Genomic DNA, 17,528 nt, shown 5'->3' on the forward strand with positions numbered 1-17,528 from the left:
AAGGAGTGCTGACATATAGGACTGAGTTCAGCGCTGTTCTCGTTAACCCCTGAGGACGCGGTGAGCCATCCATCAGCCTGGAGGTTGCAGTCTGCAGTACAGCCTCGGGTATTTACTGATCCTTTCTCAGTGAGCCCTACCTGGACCCCAGAACCTCACGAGCTTCTTGGCCCTAATAGGCGTCTCTTTATGAATAGTCTGAAACATCTTGCCCCGGAGTCTCGGAGTAAGATGAGGGCACGGATTATGGGTTGAGTTTGGTTTTGAATTCTCCAGGGACTGCAGGTTCCTGGTATTCAAGTAGCAGGAGGGCAGGTTCTGCCACCAGGCAGAGCTGAGGTCACTGTTGGCTCGGGGCTGTGACTTGGACAGGTCTGCCTCCTCAGTTGTAAAATGGGGGTCCTGCGGTTTGCCTGGGCAGATGATGCAAACCTGGCTGCAGGGTAGAATCACCTGGAGAGCTTTCAGAACTCCCCAGCCCAGGCCACACCCCCAGACAATTCAGTCACACTGTCTGGGGGAGGGAGCCAGCATCAGGAGTTTAAAAAAGATCCCAGATGAGTCCACGTGCCACAAAGTTTGGGTACCAATGCAGTAAGGATTAGCTGAGATGTATGCGTCAAGCGCCTAGCACAGTGGCTAACGGATTGTGTGCTCAGGGCAGCCCTGGCCCTGCAGCCTTCCCCATGCCTGATTGTCCCACTTGATCTGCCTAACACCAAGAGCTGTGTGGGGGTACGCCCCTCTGTGGCCCTGCGGGGTGCCCGTTGACCAAGGTGACACACTTGGCTTCTGCACTGGTGAGCCGAGAGCCAGAGCTCCCCATTCCAGGTCAGGAAGCTCCAAGGAGTGGGTTTCCTGAGATGGGTCACCTTGCACGGGGCTCCAGCCACTTGAAGGGAAGCAGGCTGTTTCCCCCATGCCCCCCAGTATCAGGGCCTCTGCTTCCTGTCTGGTTTCCTCCAACCTGGGAGACGTCTGGTTATCTAAATTTAAATGAATGAAAAAAAATTTTAATGAATGAAAATGAAATAAAATTTAAAATCCTGTTCCTCAGTCATCATGTGCAGCTGCTGTGACAGAGGAACAGAATTTTTATTTTTATTTCACTTTCATTCGTTTAAATTTAGCCCTCTGTAGCCATTGGCTGCTGTGTTTGACACCACTGGCTAGCAGGTAGTGGGCAAGTTTGGAAACGGGAAAAGTACAGGTGGAGAGTCTTCCAGAATCGCTGGTGTATGAGGGCATGTTTTGAACCCTGCTGCACCTCGGGCCTCCTCACCTGTGGAGTGAACGGATTCAGCAAGGGCTACCTTGCAGGCGTGGGTGAAGACTCAGCGAACAGGACGATGACAGTCACAGTGGTGTTCATGGAGCACTGACAGCTTGCAGTGTGTCTCTGGGTTCATTCCCTGTGGTCTGTGTGGTCAGTGCTGTTATCAGCAAAGCAGAGGCCCAGCCCACAGCAGGAAGCAGGGACCAAGGGATTTGAGGCTACTGTCCTGCCAGGGCAGTGCCATGCCCCTGGGGGAGGTGGCGGGGGCTCCAGGGTACCCAGGCCTGCCCAGAGTCAGTAGCTGCTGCAGCCTGGGTCTGACCTCTGCCTTTGTTGAGACTGGTTTACCAGTGGAGAACCTGACCAGCTCTCAGGTAAAGAAAGCACTGCTCTGCCTTTTTTTTTCCTTCTTTTTGGCAAACAAATTTGAGCCAAACTTCTGTGCTTAGAGCTCAGGAAAAGTGCGGGGTGTTCAGAGTGGCCACTTTTTGGCAAGGCCGTCTGCTGGCGCCCCACTCCTCAGTTGCTGGGTTTTCTTGCGTGTCTTGCTCTCTGCGATTCTCCTGCCAGAATCTCCTGTCTCTCTAACCTTTCCCTTCTCATCCTTTTGGTGGATTTCCTCTACCAAGAATTCGGCAGGAGACGCTGCAGTCAGTGATATTCAATTAGCCTGACCCAAATCAGGTTGTGCAGATGCTGGCTCTGCCAGCTGCTGCTCCGCTGGCAGAGTGGGGTGGGTGTTTGCCCAGCTGGTCTGGGTCCATCAGACCTTCAGGCGTATGTGACCAGCAGACGCTCCTGGCAGGATCGGTGTTTGATTTTAAGCCGAGGAGGAACTTGGGTTGACCTCGTGGCTGTTTCCTGCCTGGAGTCCTAGAAATTCAGTCCTTCCTGAAGAAAGCATAGTATTAGCATGTGATCCCATGTGCTCACCTGGGGAGTGCAGGTAATAGTACCTCCTTCACTGGACTGTTTTGAGGATTAAATGAGTTAATTCATGTCCGGCACTGAGCACAATGTCAGGGGCTTATTAAATGCCCAATAACAGTAACCTCTTTTGGAACTAGCATAGGCATACGTTTTCCAGTGGAACTTGGGAAGCAGTGCCCGTAGTTAGCAATGCCTTCCACTGTGTTATCACTTGTCTCCACTTACAGATTTAGGTCACCTGTTTATGGTCCACCTGCACCCAGCAGACTGTGAGCTGGGGGAGGGGGGGGGCCTTCTTTTTCACTTCTGCATCCCCAGTACCTGGGACTGTGCTTGGCACAAAGCAGACAGCACAGTAAATAGTTGTTGAATTCATAACTAAAGGAGTGAGTGGGAAATCTTGTTAATTTTTTTCATGTCTTTAGTAAACCCTGTTTCCTTTTTAAGTTCCAGTCTGAGCCTTAATTTTAAATTTCCAATTAAAGGCCTGAATTGAGTCTTAGTAAATAACCATAAGTAGAAACCTTTCATTGCCATGACAACCGTTCCCTCTCCCCACCCCAGTTCCTGGGCATTTGTTTTCACTCCTTGGCATGGCTTTACTAAACTGCCCTTACTGTTGGGCCCCAGCCCCTGCAGCCTCTCTCCCATCGGCCCTCCCTGCCTTATTCCTGGGCTCCGGGCCTACTGAAGAGAGACGTTTCCCAAACTCACCATGTTCTCGCACCCCTGGCCTGTGACATGTGCCCTTCCCTTTGCTGACTTCTGCACATGCTTCAGCCTGGCCTGTCATCTGCTCCAGGAGCCTCAGCCGCCTGCATGTCCTTGACTGTCAAGCTCATCACTCTCCACTCTGCCCTTCCCACCCTCTTGTCCCTGCTCAGCTTTCCCCCATGCCTCACCCAAAGGAGGCATTCCTCCTCTCGACAAATGTTTGGTGTCATAAGTCCCCACAACATGCCAAGCCACAAGCAGTGAGCACAAACAGCAACAATCCTTGCCCTCATGGAGCCAGTGTTCTAGAACACACTCAGTAAAGGTTTCCCGAATGGCTAAGTAAAACGAGGGAATGATCTTTTTCTGTTCTTCATTAACTTAGTAGAGTAGTTCATGTACAGGCTCATTTTTAAAAGGAAAAAACTCAGGGAGAAAATAGTTGAGATTCTCTACTTTTTTCATGTCTGAAATGAGTTTATGAATTTAAATAAGGCCATCCTGTTGGGCGTGTGAGGTTGTACAGAGCTATACTGATAGGATTCAGTTTCATATTAACCATATCACCATAAATCATATGTGTATTCTCGTGCCAAAAGTTTATTGATAATCAGTTTGAACACTGAGGATTAAAAACATAAAGCAGGGGATTTGGTTTGTGAAGTTAAGTCTAAAGGTGTGGCTTTCTCTCCACCAGAAGTCTCCCATATTTTACTGTTAATGTTTGAGGCACACCGAATTCCCACAAGCTAATTAAAAATCAGACTGCTATGCCGGTAAGCATTCACTCTGTGAACTAATTTCTGCCAGACGGCCATAAATGTGTCCCCTGGTGTGAAATTTAGACGTTCTTTCCCATTAGGAAAGAGATGTGTGGTTTAGTCCCAGCCTCTTCATCGGAGAGACAAGGAAAACGAGGCCCACCCTGCGTGGTCACTTGCCTTGGCTCGGACCGTGCAGCTGGACCCCACCGCGAGCCCAGGCCCTCCCCACTCTCCGCCCTTCTCACCCAACTTGCTCGCACTCGCTGAGTTGGATTCAGGGGCTCTGTTATTTCTAAGGACCAGGCACTGTTCTAGTGCTTTGCAAATATCATCTGCTCCTCATAGCCACCCCAGGCAGGGAAGGTCCTGTTACCACCACCCCCATTTTCCAGGTGAGGTACCTTAGAACTGGAGGGCAGGCAGAGAGGCCAAGGGCTCACACTGAGAGATGGCTGAGCTGGGTTTGAAGCCCCCCAGGCCGTCTGGCTCCAGCACTGAGGCTTTGCACCATGGGGCTCAGGCCCAGCAAAGTGACAGACTTTGAGGGATAACCCAAGTGATGGGGAGCAAACGTGGATGCCTCCCCAGCCACTCTTTGTGAGGCACAGAGCCCAGAACCCCAAAGGGTTTCTGGAAATGTGAGGCTAGGCAGGAAGGCAGGGCCTGGTGGGAGAGCCTGCAAGAGGCTCCAGTGGGTCCTCCAGAGGGGGGACCAGCTTGGCTCAGCCTGAAGTGCCTTCCTCCTTTGCTTGGCCAATTTCCAGGCTTTTTTCAGGAGTCAGTGAAATGTCACCTCCTCCAGGAAGTCCACCCTGACCCCCCAGATTGTGTCAGTGCCCCTCTTCCAGCCTTCTGCCACCCCCTCATCTGCCCTTGCCATGACCCTTGTCACACTGAAATGTAACTGGTCAAGGAGCTCCTAAGGGGTGAGCCTCGGTCTTACCCATCCCTGCAGCCCCCTGTGCCAAGCATGGTGTCCAGCCTGGAGGAAAGCACCCCCAGAAATGTTTGAATGAAGAGCCTGAGAGTGAAGGGAAAAGTGGGTGTAGATGGTTCTGCTTACAAAGCCGTTCTCTTCCTCCAACTGGCCTATCTCTAGAGGTGTGTCCACTTTGGATATTAGCAAGAGGGACCATTCCCCAGTGCAAGAAGGGCACGAATGCCAAGCTGAGAGTCACCAGACAGGAAGAGCTCCCCAAAGGATTCCCAGCACCTGTGTGTGTGAGGGTCCCCACAATGCATGGGTGCCTCCCACCATGCCTTCTTGGTAGGGTTAAAAATTAGAGCCGGAGGGTTTAACGCTGGGCAGAAACACTCCCTCTGGACTACATTCCCTGGCAGGAGGGATCCCGGGGGTGGGATTGGGAAGGGAGAATTCCCTGGGCCAGGCCTGCTCTCTAGAATCCCAGGTGTACTTTTCTGACATGAAGTCCCTTAAAGAGAAGGGAAATAGAAGATTTGGCCTTATCCCCAAGAGCCCTGTATTCAGAGGGAGAAAGGAAACGTGTGCCCACATGACGCATATATAGAAAAGTCACAAGCCCTGGGTGCAGCCTCTTCAGTTCCTTACTTCATCCGCACCTGACAGCGTCCCTGTGAAGTCAATAGGATCTCTACTTTTCAGATAAGGAAACTGAGGCTCATAGAGGTCACCCAGAGCAAGGACATCTCTGCCTCCTTCGTCCGTGTGTCCCAATGCCCACCAAGTGATAGCCACCAGGCAGATACTGGTGGAGGATAAAAGACGGAGTGGAGAGGCAAAGGCTCAATGCAAGCCCAAGTGGGCCAGACACACCCCACGGAGGGCCCCAGAGCAGGGCATCCCCAGGGGGCCGGGCACATGGGCTCCCCATGGCCAGAGTACTTGTTCTGTCCCCCGCTGGGCTGCTGAGTAGCAGGAAGGAGGGAGCTATGCGAGAGTTGATTCTGTGTGCATCAATCTCGCAGGGTGAAGGGCTTAGGTATTCAAATCTTTTCTTGGAAATCTCAAGTATTCCATTCAGCTGCCTCACAGAGTTAGGTAACTTTATTTGCTCATGCTAAACAGGGCCATTTTCAAAGAGGAGATTATGCAATGTGCTATGCAAATGTGGCATTCCGGAGCACACACTTAGAGATAAGTGTGGTCACCCATGCATCATACAGATCAGATTGCAATGTCTCGGGTGGTAGGCTCTGTGTCCCTTGATAAGGGGATGTGCCACACTCTACTTGGAATTGCTGCTCATTTGGATTCTGTTTCTGGTAACTGTGTTTTCACCGAGCTTTCTGTGAACGTTGTTTAGAACTAAGAAAAGGAACAGGAATGGAGCTTTTGCACGTTGCCTGTCCATACATAGACGTGAGCAGTCAGTGGGAGCTGCCCCTCGCCTGTTCTGGACATGTGGGAGCAAGAAGGGTAAAATTCCCACTCGTTGCTCTCCCAAGAAGAGAGTCTCTTGAACTTTTTCAAGGGGTAGAAAATGGAGAAATGAGACCGGCTTTCTTGGCTGCTTTATGGAAACCGGGCACATTATTGTAATAGATTCAGTTTGTGCATATCAAGCTAAGAAAAAGGAAGTTGGCTGGCGCTGTGGAAAACCCCACCTCTGGAGGCAGGTAGAACTGAGCCCACAGCCAGTGCTGCCCCCGTCCTGGGCCCCTGGGACAAGGTGCCTACCCCCAAACACCCCACCCCCCCCACCCCAAGCCTCAGGCCGGGCCATTGAGCAGTCAGTCAGCCCATCACTTGGTAACTGCTCAAGTATGTGCTGCATGAACAAACTGTGCCTCACCCCACCCATGTGGATAACGTGAGCTTGTGTTCTTGGGAGCCCTGGGAGTCCACCGAGGAGGCTGCCTCTGGGTGCTCTGGGTAGTGGGTGGAGGATGCTGAGGGGGCTGAAGGCCAGGACTTCCCTTTAGAAGTGGTGGCCTTAGCCCAGGGGACCACAATTGAACCCTTGGAACTGGGCAGTAGGTCAGAATTTCCCTGGGTGACTGTATATTTCAGCCAGTGCCCTCATATCTGCATATCTGATCACTGTCATCCTTTGCAAATCTGAGAAAGAGCCACCAGCATATTTCTTCTCTTTATCAGCGGGATGGGCGTGGGGTAGGGGGTGGGGGTGGGGGGAAGGTTCGTGCCTGGCAGTGGGGATGGACCAAGCCCACCCTCGATCCAGGAAATACCCTGCTTTACAGCTGCCCCCTGACCTTGCTGGGAAGGAATGCTTCAGGGATCTTCAGAGAAGACAAAGTAATTGATTGCTCCTTGCAGCAAATAACCCCTAAGCTGTTGCTGGGTTGATGGAGAAATGGTTACTTAATTTTCTTCAAAGGATTGATTTGACAGTTAGGAGAATTAGCCAGCCTAATTGAACGCACTAGTTTACACCCTAGGTGCGAACAGTCGGGCTCTTTCTCTTTTGCACAGAGTCTCTGGGCCTTGCCGGGATCATCTGAGTCTCTCCCTGGAGTTAATCCAGGCTCAGAGAGGTCTGGGTATTTGCACAAGACCATTTGCCCTCCTTGGGGTGGGTCTGTAGACTTCAATGGGGCCCAGATCCTCTGGCCCAGCTCTGCTGGGTTCCATTTGAATCAGCTCAGGGCTTCCTTTTCTAAGCACTGAAGGTAATTCCCAAGAAAATGTGGTGTAACTTTTTTATACCACAGAAGGGATATTGTTTTCATTTTTGTAGTGGACTCTGATAGAGTGGTGACTAAAATTAGGAGATGGATTGCACTTTCCCACTGGGCTTCTGATTTACTGCTTGTGTCTGCTTGCCCCTCCCTCTTTCCCTCTCTCTTGCCTCTCTCCCTCTATCCTTCTCTCTCTCCCTCTCCCTCTCTGCCTCCTTCTCCCCTCCCTCCCTCTATTTTCCTTCTTCTCTCTCTCTCTCTCTCTCCCCCTCTGTCTCTCCCTCTCTCTCCTCTCTCCTCCTCTTCCTCCCTCCCTCCCTCCCTCTCCTTAGCCGATGATTCAGCTGCTTCCCAGCCGGGCACTATGGTGGATTCAGGCCTCTTCCCTCAGCTGCGTTCTGTCATTAGAGAGCCCTGCACTCCAAGCTTTTCCTGGAGTCACTGTCAGAGCATTATTCAGGGCCACCTAGTACCTTCCGCCATCCCAGTCAGGCTGATTTCCAGGGGACAACACTCTGTCCCCAGCCCCATCCAGAGGCATGGCTCTCCAGGTCAGTGTGAAGGGCACACAGTCCTGCTCTGGCTCCTAGCTCAGCCGTGGGGAAGTTGCTTGACCTGTCTAGTATGTGCCCTCTGGAAGCCACAAACCCATGCCCCAGACCTCATGGGAGCTTGGTCCTGGCTTAAACTCAGCCCTGACAGTCCTTAGGTAGGTGGCTTTAGAGCGCTGAAGTCCAGGTGGCACCACAGTCTCCTAGGAAGGTTCACAGGCTCCAGTGGATGTCAGTCTGTCCCATAAGCAGCTGCTCTGCCTGCAGTTTCCCAGGCCGCAAGCCCTTGCAAACGGAAGCATGTGCCTGTCGGGTTTCCTAACAGCCATGAAATGTCACGTGCCTTCCAGTATCTTGGTATCCCCTGGTGAGCCTTCCTTCTCTCAAGGAATCTGTGTCCCCTGTTCACAGCCCCCCATCTTACCTCAGATCAACAACATGTGCCTAAAACACTTGTTGCAATGTTTACATTCGGAGTTGCAAATCTTAAGACTCCAGCTGTGGCCATGTCTGAGAATTGGCCCTCAAGCCCAGGTATGGGATTTCAAAGCCCTGGAATTCTGCTGCCCTAGAGATCCTGCTGTAAGGATGGAGACTTCCATTCTAATGTATACAGAGCCACCCATGCCAAGAATTAAATTACAGTATTGGCATCCATGTTTTATTGTGAAGGGATTATTTAAGTATGGCAAAAGTCAATCTGCCCCATTTATTGCTCAGTAATGAGCTACAGCCTGTCAGAGTGGGCTGTGGGGGCAGGCTCCAGCCCAGGGCTGGCAAAGGAGGGGCTGGGTGAGAAGCACTTTGCCTCAAATTGGGAGCACCAAAGGACATTTGCTTCCCTCCATGCAGACGACATGTCCTTCTTGCGTGCCTGCTCTCGGGGAGCAGCAGTGAATGAAACTGCTTAGGTGGGACCCTGTCTTCTTGGAGCTGACAATCTAGATAGGGAGGCAGGCCTCAGTAAAGAAGGAGGGAATGGGATAATTCCAGAGTGGCAGGTGCTCTGCAGGCACTGGAGGGGAAAGGGGAGGGGGGAATGCTGGAGCTATATGGCAGAGAGCAGCTAGGAAGACGGGGCAGCGACAGATAAGAGGGTCAGGGAAGGCCGCCGGGGAAGCCTGGGACCTGTGTAACTCACTTACTCAGTGACCCCACAGGAGTTCTGAGGAACAGCTGAAAACCATGATTCATGTTCTCCTTCGGAAGAAACTCACACAGTCGAGAGCCTGCATTCAGACAGCATGACTTGAACTCAGGCAGAAGCGTTCTGGCTAGAGAGAGTCATGGCTCCAAAAAGTCAGGGAACTTCCAGGCAATTTGACTTCTGCCAGGGAGGACCCCCCCACCCCACCACTAAGGAAGGCCCTGCCGGGACCCTGGTGGGGATGGATGGCTCCCTCCCTCTCTCAGGCCCCCCACAGCCCCACAGGGGTTAGTTCTTATTTTTGTAAGTGAGGAACTGGAGACTCAGAGAAGGGAGGGGACTTGTCCAGGGTCACACGTTATTAATGCCAAAGCTGGGCTCTCAACCCAAGCCTCCCTGGCCCCAAAGGCCACACTCCCTCGACCAGGCCACACTGCCCTAGTTCTGTGCTTCCTGCTAAGGAGGCTCCTGCAGGCTTTTTCCTTTTCTCCTCCTCTCTCCCATTGTCTGAGAATTCTGTTTGAAAATGGCTGCATTCATTTCCCTTTGTTCTGCTTCACACTGCAGGACCTTCTGAGCATCTAGAGTCAGCCCCGGGCTGCTTCTCCAGACCAGTCTTGAAAAGTGTGGCATGCCAGTCCTTGGTGGCGCTGTAAGAATTGTAGAATTTTAAGTGTGCCTGGATATAGCACAGATTTATCTATTGCTCCTTAACGAACTACTTTACAACTTAGTGGCTGAAAACAACTACAGTCTTCCATTTTGCTTGCAAATCTGTAATTTGGCCAGGGCTCAGTGGGAACAGTTTGCTTCCGCCCCACATGGCATCGGCTGAGGTGGCTCAGCGGGAGACTAGAGGATCAATGGAGTCTGGCACGTTGGGGCTGCCTGTGGGCCCGGGGGTCTTGGTTTCTCTCTACATGGGCCTCTCCAGGGCTGCTTGGGCTTCCTCACAGCGTGGTGGCTGGGTTCCGAGAGTTTTTCTGATCTTGACTCACAAATCCTACGGCATCACTCCTGCTGCACTCCACTGGTCTAGGCAGTCACAGGGGCCCTCCAGGTTCAAGGAGAAAGGACATGGACCCCACCACCTGATGGGAGGAGTGTTGGGGTCCCACTGTAAGAAGCGCATGTAGGGGGGGAAGACACTGCTAAGGCCATCTTTGGAAAATGCTGTCCATCAGAAAATTCATTTCGGTTCCCCTCTGGTTCTTTCTGTTTCCTTCCAAGGAGGAAGTCTCTGACTGGTACTGGTTTGTCTCAGACCCTCTTAAACTCTGGATCTCCCCTTTTAACAAAAAAGAGTAGCCTTCAAGCTATAGTTTTAATAAAATAGTCTTTTTTCTTTAATTTATTTCATACCTACCTTATTTATTATAAATTAATTCTTCCATTCATGGTAATTATGTGACATTTCCTTTTTAAATAAATTTATTTCAGTAAAAAAAAAAAGTGAATGCTTTAAAGAGAAAGATTTACGTACAAGCTCTACTTTGCTGCTATAGATTTGCTTTCACAAGTACAAGGATGTTCCTTGTCTGTTGTAGCAGAAGTTTGGAAACAGCCTGAATGTGTGTCAGTCGGGGAGCGGTTAAATCAGTTGGAGTCTTCCATACAGTGGGCAGAGTGCAGCTGTAGAAAAGAGTAGGAGAGGCTCTGTGTGCGGGCATGTCAGCAGGTTACCTGCTGCCTCAGTTGGCCGGGTGGCTATGACAGATACCACACGGTGGGTTGGCTTCAATAGGAAGTGATTGTCTCCTGGCTTTGGAGGCTTGAAGTCTGACATCAGATATTGGCAGGGCTGGCTTTCTCCTGGAGGCTGTGGTGTCCTGGCAGTCCCCTGTCACGCGGCCGTCTCTCCTTGTGTCTGGTTTCTGCTGGCTCCTGGCTTCCTCTGCCAAGTCCCGTTTCCTTTGTTTATTCTAAGGACGTCAGCTGTATGGATTAAGCACCCCCTCATTCCGTTTGGCTGTGCCTTTACTAATAACATCTTCAAAGGTCTTACGTACAAACAGGTTCAGAGCCACAGAAACGCAGAGTAAGACTTGAACGTGTCTTGTGGATGGTGTGATTCAATTTCCAACACATGGTCAAGTGAACACAGTGTATAGGAAAGAAGGAAAAGGTAGGGAGAATGCAGCTACATCAATAGTTGGAAATGCTTGGTGGGCAGATGACAAGGATTCGTGGCCTCTGGGGAGGGGATTGGGGAGACTTCTTGTCCACTGCAGTTTCGTACCTTTTAAAGTGGGAACCCCATGAATGATGTCAATAAACTTAATATTTACTAAAATAAAATGACTAGCCCTCTCCCTCGCCCCCCAGTAAATAAACAAAAGTCAGTGCCTAGGAGTAAGAGGGAACTGTCACCTCTTCCTGGGGCAGGTTTCCGTTGCGAGGCATGCCATGCCTCCTGGGTCCTGGGGTATGATGGAACAACACTGCATTCCCCTGCTCTGCCCGGGCAGCCTGCTTCCTCTCCAGAACAGACATCTTTCTGCACACAGCGGTGCATTCCCGGGGCCAGCTCTGCTGACGGGATCCCAGGTTTCCCTGCCTGGCCCTGAGTGAGCGCTCAGGCCGCACGTGTGCAGGTGTGTCCTTGTGTGTGTGTGTGCATGCGTGCATGTTGAACTGGATGCCAGAGCTCTTCAGCTCACATGTTTGGCTGCTTGGGAAACTGTCCCTACCTGTTCACCGAATAGTGCTGTTGGCAGCTCTTGGCTTCTCGCCATCGCCATCACCTGGTGCACAGTGATTGTCTAACGCCTTCCTGACCGGGCATGTGCTGCTCAACCCTGGCCAGGCTCCAAAGAACCCAAGGCCCTTCTTGAAAGAGTGTGGAAAGTGATTTGCTTTTTTCTTTATTTCGTTTTAAGTACGCAAATAGCATATCTGTTTTCCTTTGGAAAATCAGAGCAGCGCATATAAACCGAAATCACCTTAATCCTCACCCCACCTCAAACCCACCTCCTTCCTTGCAAAGAGGTCATCATTGTGCATCCTGCCAGACTTTTTTTTATTATTCTTTTAAATACACATGTTTGAACCCATAGAAAATACACAGTATCATTTGCGTGGTTTACTTATACATGAAACGTGTTATGTTTATGTATCATGGTGCAACTTGCATTTTACCTATATTCTTGTGACCTAACTTTTGAAATATCTAGAGATCTAATTCATTTTTTCGCTCATTATTCAATTCCCAGTTCAGTTCACTCATTGCTGTAGGGTTTTTGCATTGAATGAATATGCACATTTCATTTAGGTTTCCCCTTGTTGCTGGATGTTTGGGTTGTTACAGGCCCAAATGCTGTTGTCAGCATCCTCGTATGAGTCTCGTGGCCCACGTGTGTGTATTTTTCTTGGGAACATACCTCTTGCCGGGTTGTAGGGTGTGAAACTTTCAGTTTTAATAAATAATGCTAATTTATTCTTCAAAGTAACTATGTCAGTGTGTTCTCCTCTTAGCCATTTGTGAGAATGCCAGTTTCCCTACATCCTTGCCAACACCCAGTATTATCAGATCTTTTCATTTTTACCATTCTGATGGGTAGAAGACGGCATCTTGTTTTAATTTATTTCCCTGTTTCTTGCGAGGGTGAGCTCCTTGGCATGTATTTATTGGCTGTTCCCATTCTCTCGTTTGTGAATGACACCTGCGACAGCCCTTTGCATTTACTGCTTTATTCATCTTTTGCCGCTCAGAGATATTTTGCAAATATTTTCCCTGGTCTGTCTGTTTACAAAATCATTTGTTATATGAATTAAGTTTTCATTTTGATGTAGTCCATTTATCTTACATTTACCTATTTGTATGCATTGATTCTTTTTCCCTGCCCCCAAGGCCACATAGATTTTTTCCTACATCATCTTCTGATAATTTTCTGTAATTTTTTTAAATTTTTTATTAGAGAAATTGTAGGTTTACAGAAAAATCATGCATAAAATACAGAGTCCTGGGCCCCACCCCTTTTGGAGGGAAGTTGGGGGGGGGGCAGGGCAGGAGATTCTGACAGGCAGTGAGATTTGGGAAACACGGTGTCCGGATGACCAGGAAACCTTGTGTCACCTGCCACCTACACTGCCCTCACCCGGTCCCAGGTCATTCCCAAGTGAGGGCAGAGAGGCTCGTGAGGCCACCACACACCACAGCAGCTGCCTGCTGGAGTCCTCTCCGTGTGCCGTGTTCCAGCGACCCCTCAGCACCCCGCATGGCTCCCTCTGACTCAGCCCAAAATCCACACCCCTCACTGTGGTGCTGCAGGGCCAGCTGCTCTGTCCTCGCTCCCTGCCTGCCGCTGTGCCCAGCACACTGAGCCCTTGCCTGCCTTGGCACTTACTGATCCTCCTGCCTGCATCGCTCTCCCAGCTCCTGGCCTCGCTTGGCCCCTCCACCCCCCTGAGGTCCTAGACTAAAAGGCCTCTTTAGGAAGCCTTCCTGCTGTACCCTCCCAAAGCAGGTACCTGGCCCACCCCAGAATCTTCTGCCTCAGCCCTGGTTTGCGTCTTTGTGACAGGGATATCATCTTGCAGCAATTTTCTTAGTGTATTGGCTGGGTTTTTTAGTCTGTTTGCCTCCACTAGAATGTCAGCTTCATGAGGGCAGAGGCTGGGTCTGCCTTGTCCACTGTAGAACCACTGCCTGGCTTCATGCCTGCTCCTCAGTTGGCTCTCAGAAATTCCAGTGTGTTTGAATGAGTGAACAAATGAGTGAGTGAATGGGTGAGTTAGTGAATGAGTGTGTGAGTAAATGAGTGAGTGAATGGGTGTTGAATGACTGTGTCAAAGGGTGAGTGAGTGAGTGAATGGGTGAGTGAGTGAATGACTGTGGGTGAATGAGTGTGAGTGAATGAGTATGTGAATGAGTGAATGGGTATGTGAGTGTGAATGAATGAGCAAGAGTGAATGGGTGTGTGAATGGGTGAGTGAGTGAATGTGTGAATGGGTGAGTGAAAGGGTGAGTGAATGGTGAGTGAATGTGAATGAATGAGTGAGTGAGTAAATGGGTGTTTGAGTGAATGGGTGAGTGAGTAAATGAATATGTGAATGGGTGAGTGAATGAGTGAGTGAATGAACAAGTATGTGAATGAATGTGTGACTGGGTGAGTAAATGAGTGAATGGGTGTGTGAGTGTGTGAATGAATGAGCAAGAGTGAATGGGTGTGTGAATGGGTGAGTATATGAGGGAATGAATGAGTGAGTGAATGAGAGTGAATGAATGAGTGCTCGCATGAATGTAGCAGGTGAAAGACTTAGAGAGTGGAGAAAATTGGGTTCCATTCAGTAACTCCTGATTGCCCCCATGTCCAAGACCCCGTGCCGATCCAAGGTGACCGGGCAGCCCATCCCCTCCCAGGCGCCAGACAGGAAGTCCATGTGGCGTGTGGCACAGCCGAGGGCCCAGGTAGGGTGGAGGAGTTCGCCGAAATGATATGCGAGTGACCCACAAACAGTCACACAAGACCAGCATTTCCTTCATCCCCGAAGTCGGTAGAAGCCCACTTCATTTCTCCTTAACTGCCCCCACAGCCTCTGAGAGGCGAGAGGCTGCATCACCCGAGAGTGGGCCTGCCTCGCCGGGTGACGGTTGCTCTTGAGTTTTCTTATGAAATCTTTCACCGCGTTCTCACAGGGCTTTGATGTCTCAGTTACATCTCTGAAAGTTGTTCCGCTTTGGGTTTTTTCCCTTCCTTTTCTTTAATTTGTGGTGGAGGTGGTGCATCTTTTTTTTGTTTTCCCCTGAAGCCCCCAAAGCCACCGTGCTTGAAGGGAAGGCTGTCGCCTGCCGACAGACCCACTGGCCCAGAGTGTGGCGGTGCTGGCTTCCCCAGGCCAAGCCTCGGGGCACTTACGGTGTGCCTGTGGGAGACGAGGAGGTGGAGTGGCCTGTTGAAGAGAGAGGGAGGAGGGAGGGAAAGAGGGAGGGCAGCTGGCAGGTTTTACAGTTTGTAAAGGCTTGGCTTTGTGGGCGTTTTCCCTGCTTTAAAAAGTAAAAGATTTTCATTAAAGAAGATGTTTTCAGTATTGAGTAAAGAACACAAGGCTCACCCAACAGCCTATTCAGAGACCTCTGTTAACATTTTGGTATATTTCCCTGCGCTTGGGTTTCTTTTTCTTTTTTTTAACATCTCAAGATCATAGTAATAAAGGTTTTATCTACTTTTCCGCTTAAAATTGTAATGTGTTCCAATGTCATTGCAATTATTTGTCAACATGATTTTGTAACTGGGGTTTTTTTATATGTAGCTCAAAAGCACAGCTTGAATACTTCTCACTTGAAGATAATTTCCAGCAAGACAGTGATACATAGAGCAAAACTGAAAGTTCTCCCATAAATTCTGCCCCACCCACCCCCACCCCCACATCTCACTTCCCTCCAATAGGTAACCACGGTTGGCAGTCTGGTTAAACATAATTTTTAAATGGGTATATAATTTTCCCATCTGATGGGAAAAAAAAAAAAACCAAAAACATGATTTCCCCTATTTGGGGCCATTTCGGTTGTTTCTGGTTGGGCTGTTTCTTTTTTTTTTCTTTTTTTCTTAAATTAAATTCAGTTTTATTGAAATATATTCACATACCATACAGTCATCCATGGTGTACAATCAGCTGTTCACAGCTCTATCATATAGTCATGCCTTACATCAGAAAGAATCAGAATAAGAATAAAAAATAAAAGTAAAAAAGAACACCCAAATCATCCCCCCCATCCCACCCTATTTTTCATTCAATTTTTGTCCCCATTTTTCTACTCATCCATCCATACACTAGGTAAAGGGAGTGTGATCCACAAGGTTTTCACAATCACACTGTCACCCCTTGTAAGCTACACTGTTATACAATCCTCTTCAGGAGTCCAGACTACTGGGTTGGAGTTTGATAGTGTCAGGTATTTACTTCTAGCTATTCCAATACATTAAAACCTAAGAGGTGTTAGCTATATAGTACATAAGAATGTCCATTAGAGATTCATAAAAGAATGTTCTTGTTCACGGGAAATGTATATGTGAATTGTATTGTTTGTTCAAGGATGTGTACAGCTTGCTCTCATATATTCAGAAGACAGAGCAATAGATGATGGATGATAGGGAGGGAGGGAGGGAGGGAAAGAAAGAAATGATAGTATGACATGATGTTAAAGTTGGTGGATCGGGGTATCGGGGGAAGGGGTTTGGGGTATGCTGGAGTTCTGTGTATGGGGTTTGTATTGTTTTTGCAACTGTTCCTGTAAGTTTGAATTTATTTCAAAATAAAATTTAAAAAGAAAAAAAAATAAAACAGATATCATGCAAAAAAAAAAAGAATGTCCACCAGAGTGACCTCTCAACTCCATTTGAAATCTCTCAGCCACTGAAACTTTATTTCATTTCATTTCACATCACCCTTTTGGTCAAGAAGATGTTCTCAATCCCATGATGCTGGGTCCAGATTCATCCCTGGGAGTTATATCCTGCGTTGCCAGGGAGATTTACACCCCTGGGAGTCAGGTCAAGGGCTGTTTCTTTTTAAACCCCTGGAGCAGAGATGGTCACTGGAGGAACTCACTTTGACTCTAGATTGAATGAGCTTGTGTTGCTCTGGTCTTTTCAAGGGCAGGTGCTAAATTAGGTGTCAAATTTGAGATTACTTTGAAGTAAGAGAAGGCACCTGGCGTTTGCTGAGGACCCTCGCCAGGCAAGACCCCGCACTAAATGCTTCACCTGACTGCTCTCATTTAACACACCAAGTATCCCAAGACTGGGGACACTGTGCCCATTTTATAGATAGGAAAAGCATGGCTCACAGGGGTCAAGTGCCTTTCCCGGAATCACACACCGTGTAGGGCAGAGTTCTGGGCAAAGTCAGTGGGCTTGGTGATTCTCTATCAGGCAGGAGACTGTTGTTTTCCAGTCTTTACTAAATTTAGGCCATCACCTTCACAGCTTTAAACTGCTCTCCGTGTGGTGGGGTTCTTGGTTCATTTATTTTTTTGGCTATGGTTCAAGTACCTGATATTCAGTAAACATCATGCTAATGCTTTACATGTGCTATAGCAGTTCACACTCACAGACAGTGCTTTCGAGGGGGCTGGCATCCTCCCCAGTTTTCAGAGGAGGCATCTGGGCCCAGAGAGATTAAGCAGTTTGTCCAGGGGAACCGGAAGAGCAGGGACTCAGGACAGCTCTGTGTGACTGCAAGGATGACTCGACCCCCGAGCTCAGCCACGGTCAGAACGAGAGTCCGCCTGGGGACATCCAGCCCCTGCTGGGCAGTCCGAGCCCACCTCACCACTCTCTGTCCCCCTCCTTCCAGATAACAGCGACTTGATCGCCTGCACGGTGATCACCAAGGACGGCGGCATGGTCCAGCGGTTCCTGGCCGTCGACATTTACCAGATGAGTTTGGTGGAGCCTGACGTGTCCAGGCTTGGTTGGGGCGTGGTCAAGTTTGCAGGCCTCCTGCAGGTGAGATGGCCAGGAGCTGAGAGAATCCTTCTTGGTTGACTGTACAGACACACACACACCAAAATAATTCTCATT

At 49.4% G+C, this 17,528-nt stretch overlaps 1 protein-coding gene across 7 annotated transcripts in view; it reads left to right on the forward strand.

Annotated features, from left to right (window-relative positions):
- Positions 1-17,528, forward strand: part of CLEC16A (C-type lectin domain containing 16A) — a 228,115-nt gene that overhangs the window by 157,303 nt on the left and 53,284 nt on the right. For all 7 annotated transcript variants that reach the window (XM_037815367.1, XM_037815369.1, XM_037815363.1 and 4 more), the window contains one exon: positions 17,302-17,453. In XM_037815367.1, coding sequence (XP_037671295.1) covers positions 17,302-17,453 — 152 coding nt within the window. The remainder of the gene's footprint in view (positions 1-17,301; positions 17,454-17,528) is intronic.

The sequence above is a fragment of the Choloepus didactylus genome, chromosome 21 (assembly GCF_015220235.1).
Source record: "Choloepus didactylus isolate mChoDid1 chromosome 21, mChoDid1.pri, whole genome shotgun sequence".
NCBI lineage: Eukaryota > Metazoa > Chordata > Mammalia > Pilosa > Megalonychidae > Choloepus > Choloepus didactylus.